The sequence below is a fragment of the Drosophila santomea genome, chromosome 2L (assembly GCF_016746245.2).
Source record: "Drosophila santomea strain STO CAGO 1482 chromosome 2L, Prin_Dsan_1.1, whole genome shotgun sequence".
Taxonomy (NCBI): domain Eukaryota; kingdom Metazoa; phylum Arthropoda; class Insecta; order Diptera; family Drosophilidae; genus Drosophila; species Drosophila santomea.
Window position 1 is genome coordinate 6,273,479 of NC_053016.2, and position 13,130 is coordinate 6,286,608.

Sequence of the window (13,130 nt, forward strand, 5' to 3'; positions counted from 1 at the left end):
ATTCTTTTGATTTGTACGAAAACTTCGGTATACGTAAATTAATAACACTTTATATAAAGAAAATAAATATTTATCTATAATATATTTAGACACATAGTATGTTTAAACGAAGCTCGTTAATAATACACCATATTCCAGCATTATACAGACTTGTTTTTAAGACGAATTTATTGAAAAAATCGTTATAAAAATCTGCGAGTGTTATTGTATTCTATTAATGTTACATCTTCAATAAATTTAAATCGATTTGGGAATTGATGGTCCAGATTGAGTTCCACTGGCGGTAAACCACTGATCCTCGGATCTTTTGGCTAGAACTTGGAGTACTTCGATTTTAACCAAGTTTAAAAGTTTGAGTAATACGTTTTTACCATTAATCCAACTTACTCTTTCTGTTTTCTCGGTATGCAAACCAATGCAGCTGGGCTTTATTTCCTTACACATATTTATTACTACTATGGTTGTGCACATTCTGTGTATATTTTTTTACCAACTGTCATTGGTTCTTAAAAAACAAAAGATTAATATTATTTCATTACTTTGCTAAGCGGTACGTACTGCCCAAAAATTGTGTTCCATTCCGCACAAAAGGGAGTTCAGTTTTTATAACCAAAGCTAGTTCATCTCCTTGGGGACTTCTTACTTTGGAGCAGTATATAGTAGTGCCAGATTTTCCCGAGCTGTTGGATTTAATATCACCTTGGATGCCAAGTTCTGCGACGATGGCTGCACCGAGGCTGCACTCGAGCTTCCAACAGACGCCAGTTTCTATAGATATTAAATACACAATATTACAATATTAAATATTTCGTAAGAGCTTTAGAAGTGATGTTTTCTAAAATGTTTCACTATTTTTCACGATACCTTCTTTTTGGTGATCTTCGCAGTGGGTGTCTTCACATATTTAACTGGAGCCTCAATGGCCTTTTCGACCTTCTTGGTGGATGAGCTCTTCACATTGTTCAGAATCTTGCGCAGGAGCCGTGTCCTGGGGCTGTTCCGCATCCTGGGCATATTTTCGAACAGGGTCATCTGCTTGCCATTCAGTTCCAGCGGCTTGCCATCTGCTCCCTTGTTGATGCTGTAGTTCACCTCGAAGGCCAGCTCGAAGAGTCCGGTGGCAGCGGTGGGGTTCTTCGGCAGATCCACCACCACGCGGATGCAGTCCTTCAGAACCATCGGGCAGATTCTGGCCGTGATCTCCGTGGATGGCGAAAGATCCGGCGTGGAGTTGATCTCGATCAGTATTGGATTATAGTGCTCATCGAGCATGAAGTCGCAACCGTACAGCTCGAAGGCATTTTGCAACAACTCCGTCTCGTCCAGACTGGCCATCACCACGGCCACCAGGTTCTGCTTGAATCCGTTGTAGGTCTTTGCCCACGACCCGTCCGGAGCACCCATCAGGCGTAGGTAGCTCTTGAACTGGTCCAGCGACCACATGTTGTTCTTGGGCAGCCGCGAGTCCCGGTTGCTCTTGTTCTTGTACCGCTTCTGTACCGAGTTGTTGGTCAGGTGGATCGACTCCCGGAGGTCGTCCATGGTGAACTCCTGCGAGCTGAAGCGCAGGTAGCAGTCGCGGTACGTCCAGATGCTCACCTTGGTGTCCGTGATGGCCAGCAGCATGTACTGCCGGATGTCGAACTTGGTGCGGTAGATCAGCAGGGGTCGCTCTGTGAGTAAAAGTTTGTCAAAGGATCGATTGTCTCTACTAGGATCTATCAAAATCTAATCGTTTGCTAATTTAATAGGTTTATCTAGCTCCTCAAGATACCTATTACAAACAAGATACCATTCTTACTCACCTATGTACTTTTGAACGATGTATTTCTTGTTCTGATTGTTTGAGGTCCACTGCAGGATGTCGTCCAGGGAGCTGCGGATTACAATGCCTATGCCACGCGACTGGTAGCCGGGCTTGAGAATCCACAGATTGCGGCTGCCGTCCCACCGGTAGTCCGGACGTAGAGAACCAATTTGGTCGAGATACAGACCCGCCAGACGGGCGTACTCCGTCATCACCTTCTCGTTGACCTTGAACTTGGCGTTGGACTTGAGCACATCGGTGGACTGCACCATAAAGGTCTGATTCTCAACGATCTCCGCCGGAGTGGGCGGCTTGATGCGAGCATCGTCCAGCGAGTAGTGCTCCGCCTGGCGCACCATCTTCTTGACCTTACCGAGTGCAAAGTCCAGAGTGGTACTGAATATAGTACCGTTCTCGCTGATCAACTCCGCCGGCTGGTGCTCCCTCACGTAGAGCAGCAGAGAGCGTGCCTGCGTCTGCTGGTAGTCCTCTATGAAGGCCATGCGCTCCTCCAGATTGTTGCCGCCCAGGCGGTAGAAGCGCGGATAGCTCATTCCGCAGACGCCGTCCTCGCGGTACCAGCGCTCCTGCTCGGCGCAGCCCACCAGACCCACCTTAGTGGAGAAGTCCAGGAACTGGCTGCGGCGCACCCGGTTCCGGAAGGGTCTTACCTCGGCGCAAAGGTCACGCTGCCCCTTGCCCTGCCAGATGAAGAAGGCCGGAAAGTGGTTGATCATCTTGGAGATGACCACCGCCTCGTAGTCGTTGCCACGCCGGGCGTGCTCCAGCAGGGAATCCTCGGACATGCTCTGCAGCTTGGCGTGCCGCGAGGCCGGAAGCTTCTCCAGCCAGCCCCTACGCATCAGAGCCCGTCTAACCGTGTGGTAGTTCCCGTATACGGTGAAGATACGCCGATTACGGTACGCGTCGATCACACGGGTTCGGTAGACATTTCGCATCTGACGCTTTTGGGCTTCCGGCGCCGTAGGCGAGCTGGTCGTGGACCTGGTCAACGGCGTTGCGCCTCGTGCACGGGCTAGCAGATTGCCAATGCTCTCGGGAGTGTAGTGACGGCCACTCCCGCTGCTGCCGCCCATGGATGTCGAGCCACCTAGTGCTCCGTAATTCGAGAAGTGGCTTCCAAGACTGGTATTGTTATTGAGGCTGGTCAGCGGCTTCTGCACGGAGCACTGCTTGCACAGCTGGACGAGCTCCGCGTCCAGGTTGTGGATAAGCGACTGGATCTTTGAGACGGGGTTGTAGTACCGGTTACGGGTTCCCGCGAATCCCGCCGGAGTGGTGCTCTGCGTGGTCATACTGCTGGCTGCTGCTCCTAATCTCCTCCGCTAACTCCGTGGATGTATGTACTTCCTGCTCTGCGTATCCCTAACAGTAGTGGCCGTGTCCTGGGAGTGGCCGTGTCCAGCGACCTTGCCCCTTCTCCCGAAAAGGTTGCTTGATTTGTGGGTGGTTGGGCTAGTTGCCAATGCAGCCGGTTGCTCCGTGCAATTAACGTGGAATTTTGAAGCAGGAGCCAAACAGTTTCTAACAGTATCGCATGTACTAACGAAAAGTCTTGATTGACTTAAAAAACATTTCCTTGCATAGACAAAAAAAAATTTGAGACCAAAAAAAGGGGTGAAGCCTTTTATGAAACGAATGTGAAATTTGAATTGGCACACTCAAATCATAGCTTACTGCTGTGACAAACAACTATCAAAATTTGCTTAAACTGAAATAAAATTAAAAATTTTTAAAAACAAATATCATAAGAGTGGAACATCCAAAGCACCTCGTTCAGTAACAGCGAATTTCACAGAAAATATATACTCGTTTGGTTGCTTTTTTTGTAATAAATTTTAATTTGTAGTTATATTTTCATCATTTGTTTTTGTTTTTGTGGTTTGCTGGTTTGCTTTTTTCTTTCAAATATATATGGTACATATAAAAAACTCCTAACCGGAATTTTTACCTAATTTGCTTGTATTGCATTCAATTTTCATGTTCACAATATGGTATAAATATATTTACATAAGTAAGTATAGTAATCAATTTTATATTTAGGTTATGCATTTAGTTTAGTTACGCTCATTTATAAACTTCCTTTTGTGGAATTTTCAACAAAAGTCAACAATTAAACCGATCCTTGTTCAAATCAACTTAGATATTGTGGATTTAGTTAGTCAATTAAGGTTACACATCATAAATATTTGCTTTACTCTCGGTTTTACTTAGATAATGCTACAGTTACATTCATAAATAAGTTTTCAGTTTTAAGAGCTTTTATAAGTTTCCTTACACGTTTGTTTTTCATTTTTAATTTGCTAATACAGTTGAAATAATTTTATTAAGTATTTTCTTGTTGTTAGTGTTTTATAATATATATTTTAGTTTTTTAAATTAATTTAAGCATATGGTATTCATTTTTACTGATTTTTATATTTTTTCTATTTCAACTTAAGGACAAGCGTTAGTTGAAATTTTGGTTGTTTGTACAAATAAGTATAAACTTAAACTTAATGTACGTCAAGACTCTAAAACCAACATTAGATACGGTATAGATACGTGTTGTTATGTGGCAGTTTGTGTGCTTTAACATATCGAGGAGAATGAAATGTAAGTACATTCAAAACTTAAATAGGTTAGTATTCAAGGGGAGTTTACACAAATGCTGAGGGACTTGAGGGTTTCATGATTCAACTGGGCGCTCTTGAGACTGAACTGAAGTAACCATGTAAACGAGTTTTATGAAGGGTGTGTATATTTGTTTTGAAAAACAATGGATATGCTTTTAGATTTTGTAAATAGATCCTTTAAAGTACTTTAAGATTAATTCTTTATTGAAATTCTAATTCCCTTCAGCCAATGAGCAAAGAAATTTTCTTATTTGGGGCTTAAGCAAAGGCTAAGTTTTGAGTTTTGGTTTAGGTTTAGTTCGCCTTTAAAGCTTTCTCGATTACTAAATGATCTCGTATATGTATTTATGTAAATAGTTGATTTCAATGGGCGCTTGCGACTTCTACAACTTCCCTTCCCCTTTGTTTACTTCACATTTAATACTTTCTTGTTAGTTACACGTATGCTTCATAATGTTTAATTATTTGATTTATTATAATGTATAAATCGTATATATATGCAGCTGTTACTCTATATATGTATGCCTGATTGTTGTGCATGTTGTTCAGTTTATAAACTCAATTGGTACGCCGTCTCTGCCTTCTACAAAAACCTAAACAGAAACACGATAATGTCATATGTAAAGCGTATGTTAGTTCTTTTAATTTTAGAGAAATTAAAATTGGATTAAATTAATAACTGTACAAATGCCATAAAAATTATATAACAAACAAGTTTGGTTACAAATTTGGTTCGAAGCACGCTGTCATCTCTTTCCACCTCTGCATCATCTAAAACAAAATACTGTTAGTCTATTGCAAGCCCAATTACACTATTTAAAAAAATAAAATAATAAAAAATACAATCGAAAACTGATTAGCTTCTAAAACTTGTACACGCCTGGCAGCGGAAGCGACTTGGCGCCAATGCAACTACGTATGCCTTATGTAGAGTATGTGCTATGTCTTGTATACATTGTCTTGTTATGGATTATGTGACTATGCGTGTATTTATATATATTAAATATGTGGATTAGACGTGCATCATGTTGGGGAGTCTCTTGCGTTGCGTCTTTCATGTTAGAGTTTTTGTGACTTAGTTGCTGCTAGCTAGCATTTTTATTCATCTCTTTTAGTTCTGCTTGTCGTTACTGTTGCTTTTTAGGAAACGTTGCCCCTGGTCTTTACGTTCTTATTGTTGTTAGTTGCCTTTGTTGTCTATCCTGTCCCATGTCTGGTGCTCGTGCTCACTCATCCACCGAGGACGTGGGCGGACTGTAGCTGCATCAGGAAGCACTGCGCTGCTCGTTCTCCGGCCTGCGATCTGTGGCAATCTGCAGCAGGTTATTGAACTCAGTGTCGAGTATTTGGCGAGCCTATGCAAAGAGATCACAATTATTCACTTGATCAGAGAAATGGTGTTTAGTTGGCTCACCTGAGCATTTTGTGTGGGTATCTGAAGGGCCAAGCCCATGGCATTCGCATCAAAGCCCTCGTCCAGGGCCATCAAACCTCCATGCACTCCCGATTCGAGCAAGTTATTGGCATATTCCTTTAAAGCAAATTGGTTAATTTCCTTCCCCTTTTTGTTCGGGCTGACACACTCACCTTCAATCCGATGCTGCTTACCCACCGGATGACTCTCTCGTTGCTCCAGACAAGTACATCACACAGGCCGTTTTCACTCATCTTGCGCCTGTGCTCCAACTCTGTGCGATCGTAGTTAAGGCGCTTGAGCATCGATATGCCGTACTGCAGGCTGGTGCGATGGAAACTATCCACCATTTTGAGCTGACCACGCAAGTCCTTCTTGGTGAGGTGGTCCAGCATCCGGGCATCCACCAGACACTCCATGAAGGTTGTGCGATATTGGGGCAGGCCAAGGCCTGGCAACCAGTAGTTGCCGATCCACTCATGGTTCATATCGCCTACGCAAGAATAATGACAATTTTTTAAATATATTTAGGAGCATTATGGCTAACGAGATATATGATCTTACCAAACGCCAGAGTGGTGCGAGAGGTTTGTGGCGCCGAGGGAGAGGTCAGTGAAACCATTTCCTGAATGGCCAGCCGAAGCTTGAGCCTGTGCAAGGGATTGCTGATGCCTGCGAACGAAATCCAAATTAGCCAGTAATAGCAATAGAAAGAACCAGACTCTTACCAATCTCCCGCTGAATTTCCGTGTCGCTCAACGCACTCATGATGGCCCCGGACTTGACGTTGGCCCGACAGGCGGCCACATACCAGGCTGGCATGCCCACCCACAGTTCCAACCAGGCGACTATGGTGGGGCCATTCCACAGTGCAAACGGAGTGCCCGCCTTCATGGCCTCCCCCAGCAAGTCATTGCGGTAGTCATGCTCCCTGGTAAGTAAATGAAATGGTAGTCATACACTTCGAATTGTGGGTTATATGTAAAGTGCTCACTTCTTCTGCCTGCCGTAGTCAACGCTGCTGATTTTGGATCCCTGGGAGCTGGCAATGCGGGGCATCATTCCGCCAGTCATGCTCATGGCATCGTAGTTAGAATCTACCTCGCTCAGACCAATCGACAGGTTGCCAATGGACATCATGCTGGGCGAGCCATCAGGCAGCGTATCCTTCACGCCCTTGACCTTCTCCTTTTTGCTGAAGAACCTACCCAGCGAGGACTTAATGCCCTTCTTCTTCTGGACAGCCGCGGCCGCCGCTTCCCTGGATACGCCCGAAGTAGGTGTCTGCAGCATGGACATAGAACCCATTGTGTTGTAGTGACGCAGTGACTCCTGGCTGCCGTAACGAGAGCTAAGCGGCGACAGCCCGTAACTGTGGCTGCTCAGAGGCATGTGACCGCCCGTGTGGTTAGGCGCCACCGGGGCATTGGGATTAAGACCAATGGAACGCCGCCTTAGCTCCTCCTGGCTGTGGGCCAAGGCCTGGGCCACTCGCTCCAGGCGCATTGAGCGGGCAGTCAGTGGAGAGGCCGCTCCTCCAGAACTCGAATCACCTGTGGTGGACATGCCGCCGTGGAGCTCTTCGCGCGAGGCATCACTGGACAGCACGGGCAAGTTAAGCTGTTTATAAAAGCAAAAGTGTACAGTCATTAATGTTCTTATTATTTTCTCCTTAGTTAAGATATCGTAAAACACTCACCGTGTGATACTTCTGCATGAAATCACGCTGCGGACTGTTGGGCGTGCTCCGGCCACTCATTGGCGGACTCTGCCTGTCCATGGAGCGACCGCGAGCCAGCAGGTTAACGTGCTCCAGGCTGCCGACACGTGACTCCAGCTCCTCGGCACGCGCCTCTGTTGACTGCTTTTCCTCCTGGATCAGCCGAATCTCATTGTTAATGGCGTCCAACTGCTCCTGCAGCATCATGGCCAACGTCTGGGCGTCTGTGTGGCCCGACGGAGACATCATATCCGCCGTAGCTGCTGCATACAGGACATCAGCGTCATCGCAATCCGCAACGCTGGCCAGCTCGTATGCCTGCTGCTGGGCATGCGCCGCCTGTTGCAGCTTTTCCCATTCCTGTTCGGCCATCGAGCGAACCAGAGCGTTCTCCTCGGACAGGCGCTGTTTGCTCTGGCGGCGCAGAGAGTGTGTCTCAAAGCTAGCGTGCGAGTTGCTTCGGCTGAAGGCGCCACTGGGGTCCACTACGCTACTGGGCGAAAGGCTCCGAGTGAGCGCCTCCGTTTGCTGGATATTATAGGCAATCTCCTGCTGCAGCAGCTGGCGCTTGAAGTTCTCGATCTCCAGCCGCGTCTTTGAAAGCTCCTTCATAATCTCGCTCTTCTCGTGGTGAAGCTCTTCGGCCACCTTACGCGCCTTCTCCAGCTCCTGGGTAAGGGCATTCTTCTCGTCCAGGGCATGCATGCGCTCCTTGAGGTGCACCTGCAGGCGCTCGTTTGACTCCGAGAGCAGCTTGTCCACCGTGGAGGAGAGCCGTATGTTGTGCTCCTCGTTCATCTTCAGACGCTGGTTCAGTCTTACCACCTCGTTGGTCTTCTCGTCGAGGTTCGTCTCCAGTCCCCGGATGCGGTCTTCGGCGGAACCGTGTCTTTCTTGAGCCTGCAAATGGTTTCAGCCAGCGAGTTTAATGAACTTGTCCACAAGGTTTAATCAGTGGCGGAGGAAAATGTTAGTTCGGGTTTTAGTAATGAAAGCTAATAGTGAGTAAATTCTCTTGTATACCAACTACTTAAGTACCCATTACATTAAAAAAACCATGAATAAACGAAAAATTTAACAGTTAAATGGAAAGTAAGAATGATTTAGGAGATGAGTGTTGACAATGTACAGAATCGTGTATGAATATCTGCTACAAAATATAACCACATTATATGAGATACTAGGAAACCTTCGTAATCGGTATACTGAGAGAATTCTTAGGTCTGGTTTTGATTTGGTTTCGGGTGCGTTAGAGTAGAAAGTTCTGGTGCAGTACAGAGATAGAAGTATTAGGTATAGTACATAGAAACAGATATGTTGTTCAAGTTGTTGGTGGTTTCTTGTGGCAGAAAGTACGCAAAAGATAAGAACATTACACAAAACAGAGTAGAGTAGTTGTACGGGATAATAATTGTTGATACTTGTCATATGGAACCTGTCCGGCGCGCATATTAGTTCGAGTGCATACCTTGTTTCCTACCTTAGTCAATGCCTCCATGCGTGCCTTCAGCTGCTCCTCCATGTCAGGCTGCAGCTTGGCGTGCTGGGCGAGCTTCTGTTCGGAGAGCTCCAGCTTCTCCTCGATGGCCCCGATCTTCTCCTCGTGCAGCTGATTCGGATTCGTATTCGGATTCGGCATTGATCATGTGGCATAGATTCGATGTGGTTCGTGTTTGGGGCGGGTGTGTTCGATTAGTTGTCGGGGGGAATAGTTGCGTATGTAAATGCAATTGATTAGTCACGCTTAAGGGGAGCTTAATGAAAGAGCAGGCTAGGGCACAATTAAAAGTAGATTGAATCGATTTTTTACAAAATATCGCAGATGATATACGTTTTTAAAAAGATTTTGCAGCTCATTTAATTTAATTATTCGAGTACACTAGCGATGTATTTATCTGCTACTCAATTGGAAATAACTTTGTAGTGAGGTAACATCAATGGATTCTCATCGGAATATAATCAAAAAATCGTTCTTTAAGAATACATGTAAGATATGGATGCCTGCCTTGACCATAAGCTTTGTTATAATTTTGTTAAACCCACCTTGAGCTGCGCCTCCTTATGCCGAAGTTCCTGCTCGAGTTTTTCGTTCAGATCGTGCAACGACGTTGACTCCCTCTGAGCATTCAGGTATCGCTTTTCCAATGTGGTAATGCGCTCCTCCTGAAAATGAACATATTAATAAATACCCTAAACATGTTATCAGTATTATTCACTCACCTGATCCTCCTTCTGGGCCACATTTTCGCGCAGATCACGCTGCAGCTTGGCACACTGGTCTTGGGCCTTGCAGTGTTCCTTTTGCACTCGCGACATGTTCTCCTCAAGCTCACTGATCTTGTTGTTCAGATCAGAAACGCGTCGCTGCCATTGCGAGAGTTCCGAAGTCTAGAAAACGAAAGGGTTTTTAAAAGTGTTCACCATATGCAGACTAGAAATAGCTCCGCAATCTTCACCTGCTTCTCGATGATCGTTTGCAGCTCGTGAGTTTTGGCTGCGTAGTCGTTCAGCTCATTTGCCTCGCCATTAACGCCACCAGATCCGCCTACGCCCGCCATCTAAGGTATTGGAATATAAAAGAGGTATTAAAAACCGGACATGGTTGACTGCATTTCAAATGGGCAACGCACCTTCTCTTTTAGACCGTTCTCGGCGCCCCCACCTCCGACAGTGGTTGCGGCGCTCCCCGCTCCACTGCCACCGCCCACGCCAGCTGGCACCACGCCCGCCTTGTACTGGGCGAGTTCCTCCTTGGCGGAGCTCAGTTCCTCCTCCATCATGTTGTTCTTCTCGATGGATAGCCGCAACCGCTCGCGCACCTTCTCGTCCAGCGCCTTGTGGTGCTCGAACAGCGACTTCAGCGCCTTGAGCACTTCCACCTCGCTGGAGACGCCACTCTGGGCGGCAGCCTGCCGCTTTACAACAGTCATTCGCAGGGAACGCTCGTGGCGGGACACCAAGCACTCCAGATGTTCGAGGAGAAGCTGAAAAGGTCAAGTAAGATTAGTGTCAAATCTTCTAATCTTTAGTGAGTAGTAAGCGACGGTCAGATTTTCTATGTAAAACTGAGAAACTATCATAATTACCAATTACCTCTGTATAAAGACCGTACAAATTTAAATTAAAACAATTTTTTTGATAATGAAGTGGAAAGTACAAATAAACACAGTGTATTTGCAAAAGGTGCATATAAATTTTAATTTTTAATGGTTTAAATGGTTATTACTGCAAAACGTTTAACAGGCTTTAGAAATGTTTGTATAGTCACTGATAAATAAACAAATTGACAAGGCATGTTCGAAAAGAATATGGAGACGGACAAAGTAAGTAAAGTAGTGAACACTTTGTTATTTTCCCGGTACATATGACTAAACTGTTGCAAAAGTAAGTACCTACAACTGTTTCTTGTTAGAATAACAGAGTATATGTCATTTATTTTGAGTACAATACCTAATTAGTAGCCTAATTGGTCTAGCATATCTTTTCATACTCTACATAACTAAGAAAAAAGTTAACACAATTGAGCTCAGTACTAAAAATCTAAAGAACAGAGGTAAGGACCCCGCCATAAGAATCCTAGGATCTGATTACCATGTTGCATGTAAGGATTATCGGAGAACACTTACCCTGGTATTATTCCGCTCCGCCTTAAGCTCGCCAATCTCCTCGTCTCGTTCCAAAAGGGTTTCCCGCGCCTGCGTCAGCTCCTTGGTTAGGGTGGCAAACTCCTGGAAAGATCAGAAAAGAATTTTAGATAAACTTAGGGATCAGGATGCGCAGCCCACTCACTTGCGGCAGATTGGCGTTTATCTGGCGCTGCAGGCTGTCCCGCTCCTTCTCGACGTCATGCAGCTTGTTCTCCGTCTCGCCGAGCCGCTCCTGCGCCTCCCTCAGGCTGTCCATCAGCTTGTCCCGCTCGTCCAGCATGGAGACCATCAGCTGCTCAAAGTTTGCGTCCTCCCCGCTGAACTGCGAGGAGCGCTGCGAGATGCTATCCTCGGATATCGTGGGCATTACGTCGCACATCATGTTCCACATTATTTAGTTGGGGCCGCCAGACTGTGCGATAGAGAGAGAGAAATAATGGGGTATAGAGAGGTTACAGGATTTTGGCGTTAGCTACATTTTGTGTTGAGATTTGTACCCCTATCCTTTGTACCGAAGAAACCTTGTATCCAGAAACAAGATACAAAATAAGTGGCTTTTCAAAGATTTTCTAGATCTGGATCCTTGTGTACAGAACTAACATTTTTTGATATGTACTAGTAAAATCAGCTTGCAAAACCATGAAAAGATAATTGCAGTAACCGAATCATTGTTTGTTATTTCGCATATGGGAGATACTGACGGTGTCAATGCTATAGCTCCTTTTGCATTTGTTGCGGTAAAAAGCAGGCATAAAATCAGAGTCAGATTCTTCAAATGAATTGTATTTGTAAAGTAGGCTAGGCATACAACATGTCCATTCTATGAGAATGTGAATATGTGTGCCAATGGAGTCCGGCTATTTTACTACACACACACACACGTTCGCTAGCCATTCCAATTGGAATTCCCAGCATAGGGAGAGAAACATGTCTAATGAGACTTATCATAGGCGCCGCATTGATAACAAGTTTTCTACACCAACACACACGCACACAGGCACAGGCGGGGGCACATGCACGGCATACACACTCACAAGCACACGCACACAGGCACAGCACTTTTTCTCTTCGCATAACTGGCATATTTTTTGTGCCTAGGTGTGTCGCTGTCGAATTTTGCAACCACAAATGCCCGAAACAGGGTTAAATGAGCAGCAGGTGCGAGCTTACACCGCATTTTCATGCGTTCAAATGACTTTTTCACCTGAAAATTTGGTTTAGGGTACGGCGTTCGTGTGAAAAAAAAGGCTGCGAGAAAATCGCTCTGTACTCCACGTTCCGCCGGAAAACGTACCCCGATCGATCGCACGGCGGCTGGGCAGCAGCAGCAACAACAACTCTGGCTGCTTTTTGCCCTTTGCATAGGTCTCCCGCCTGCTTTTAATTAAATAAACCGAATTCCAAATGGGTTTTTTACGATGATAAACTGGTCAGTGTGACCAGATGGCGTAACGGCTAAAATCTTCCGAAATCTTTCTTTTCATGGGTGCTATTTGTCTTGGGACACAATGAAATAAAATGAGTTGTATTGAACATTTTCTTTAATTTTTTGTGCCGCCTTTTAAGTTGAAAGCTAAATTGTATGGAAAACTACAAAACTATTGCCGACATCGCGATCAGGTGTTGCCATTTGACCTATCGGTAAGGCATAAGAAAATGTGTACAATAACTAAAGTTGCCACCCCGCCAAAAATAAAATATTAATCAAATATTTAAACTATATTTTGGCGAATACCTAGACTGTCCAAATAAGCTTATCACTTAAATCTAAAAATATTCTGTTACCACTGTAAAAGAAACCTGTAGAATCTTTTGAAACTATATATTTAAAAGCCTAATATAAACAACATAGGATTTTCTTAATAAACTTAACAGACAATGCCATGAGTGTTCCAAGCACGTTCCT

The 13,130-nt window shown here is 45.0% G+C and overlaps 2 protein-coding genes across 8 annotated transcripts; both read right to left on the minus strand.

Moving 5' to 3' along the window:
• Positions 1–150: 150 nt before the first annotated feature.
• Positions 151–3,475, minus strand: LOC120458422 (tubulin glycylase 3B). 4 transcript variants are annotated; one of them, XM_044006925.1, is made up of 5 exons: positions 1,806–3,475; positions 865–1,673; positions 559–768; positions 388–505; positions 151–317 (listed from the first exon to the last, which is right to left on the minus strand). In XM_044006925.1, the coding sequence occupies exons 1-3, from the start codon at positions 3,121–3,123 to the stop codon at positions 640–642; spliced, it is 2,256 nt and encodes a 751-aa protein (XP_043862860.1). In that variant the 5' UTR covers positions 3,124–3,475; the 3' UTR covers positions 151–317; positions 388–505; positions 559–639. The 4 variants fall into 4 exon arrangements, with proteins under 4 accessions (XP_043862860.1, XP_043862859.1, XP_043862861.1 ...); XM_044006924.1 differs by having other exon boundaries at positions 151–326; XM_044006926.1 differs by having other exon boundaries at positions 372–505.
• A 1,582-nt stretch (positions 3,476–5,057) lies between these two features.
• LOC120448004 (liprin-alpha-1) lies at positions 5,058–12,672 on the minus strand. Of its 4 annotated transcripts, none has more exons than XM_039629738.1 (15): positions 12,519–12,672; positions 11,367–11,636; positions 11,204–11,305; positions 10,208–10,561; positions 10,034–10,135; positions 9,798–9,965; positions 9,621–9,740; positions 9,058–9,186; positions 7,557–8,477; positions 6,852–7,477; positions 6,586–6,788; positions 6,422–6,529; positions 6,031–6,350; positions 5,858–5,974; positions 5,058–5,798 (listed from the first exon to the last, which is right to left on the minus strand). In XM_039629738.1, the coding sequence occupies exons 2-15, from the start codon at positions 11,613–11,615 to the stop codon at positions 5,709–5,711; spliced, it is 3,609 nt and encodes a 1,202-aa protein (XP_039485672.1). In that variant the 5' UTR covers positions 11,616–11,636; positions 12,519–12,672; the 3' UTR covers positions 5,058–5,708. The 4 variants fall into 4 exon arrangements, with proteins under 4 accessions (XP_039485672.1, XP_039485655.1, XP_039485663.1 ...); XM_039629721.1 differs by having other exon boundaries at positions 9,046–9,186; XM_039629729.2 differs by having other exon boundaries at positions 9,046–9,186; positions 12,429–12,655.
• Between the last annotated feature and the right edge of the window lie 458 nt (positions 12,673–13,130).

Excerpts from the sequence above, each read along its gene's own strand:
- LOC120458422 (XM_044006925.1), bottom strand. The coding sequence starts at position 3,123 with ATGACCACGCAGAGCACCACTCCGGCGGGATTCGCGGGAACCCGTAAC. Across the intron at positions 1,674-1,805 it reads CATCGTTCAAAAGTACATAG|AGCGACCCCTGCTGATCTAC; the intron begins GTGAGTAAGAAT and ends TTTTACTCACAG. Across the intron at positions 769-864 it reads CGAAGATCACCAAAAAGAAG|AAACTGGCGTCTGTTGGAAG; the intron begins GTATCGTGAAAA and ends TAATATCTATAG.
- LOC120448004 (XM_039629721.1), bottom strand. The coding sequence starts at position 11,615 with ATGTGGAACATGATGTGCGACGTAATGCCCACGATATCCGAGGATAGC. Across the intron at positions 9,966-10,033 it reads AAACGATCATCGAGAAGCAG|ACTTCGGAACTCTCGCAATG; the intron begins GTGAAGATTGCG and ends TTCGTTTTCTAG. Across the intron at positions 9,187-9,620 it reads ATAAGGAGGCGCAGCTCAAG|CTGCACGAGGAGAAGATCGG; the intron begins GTGGGTTTAACA and ends AATCCGAATCAG.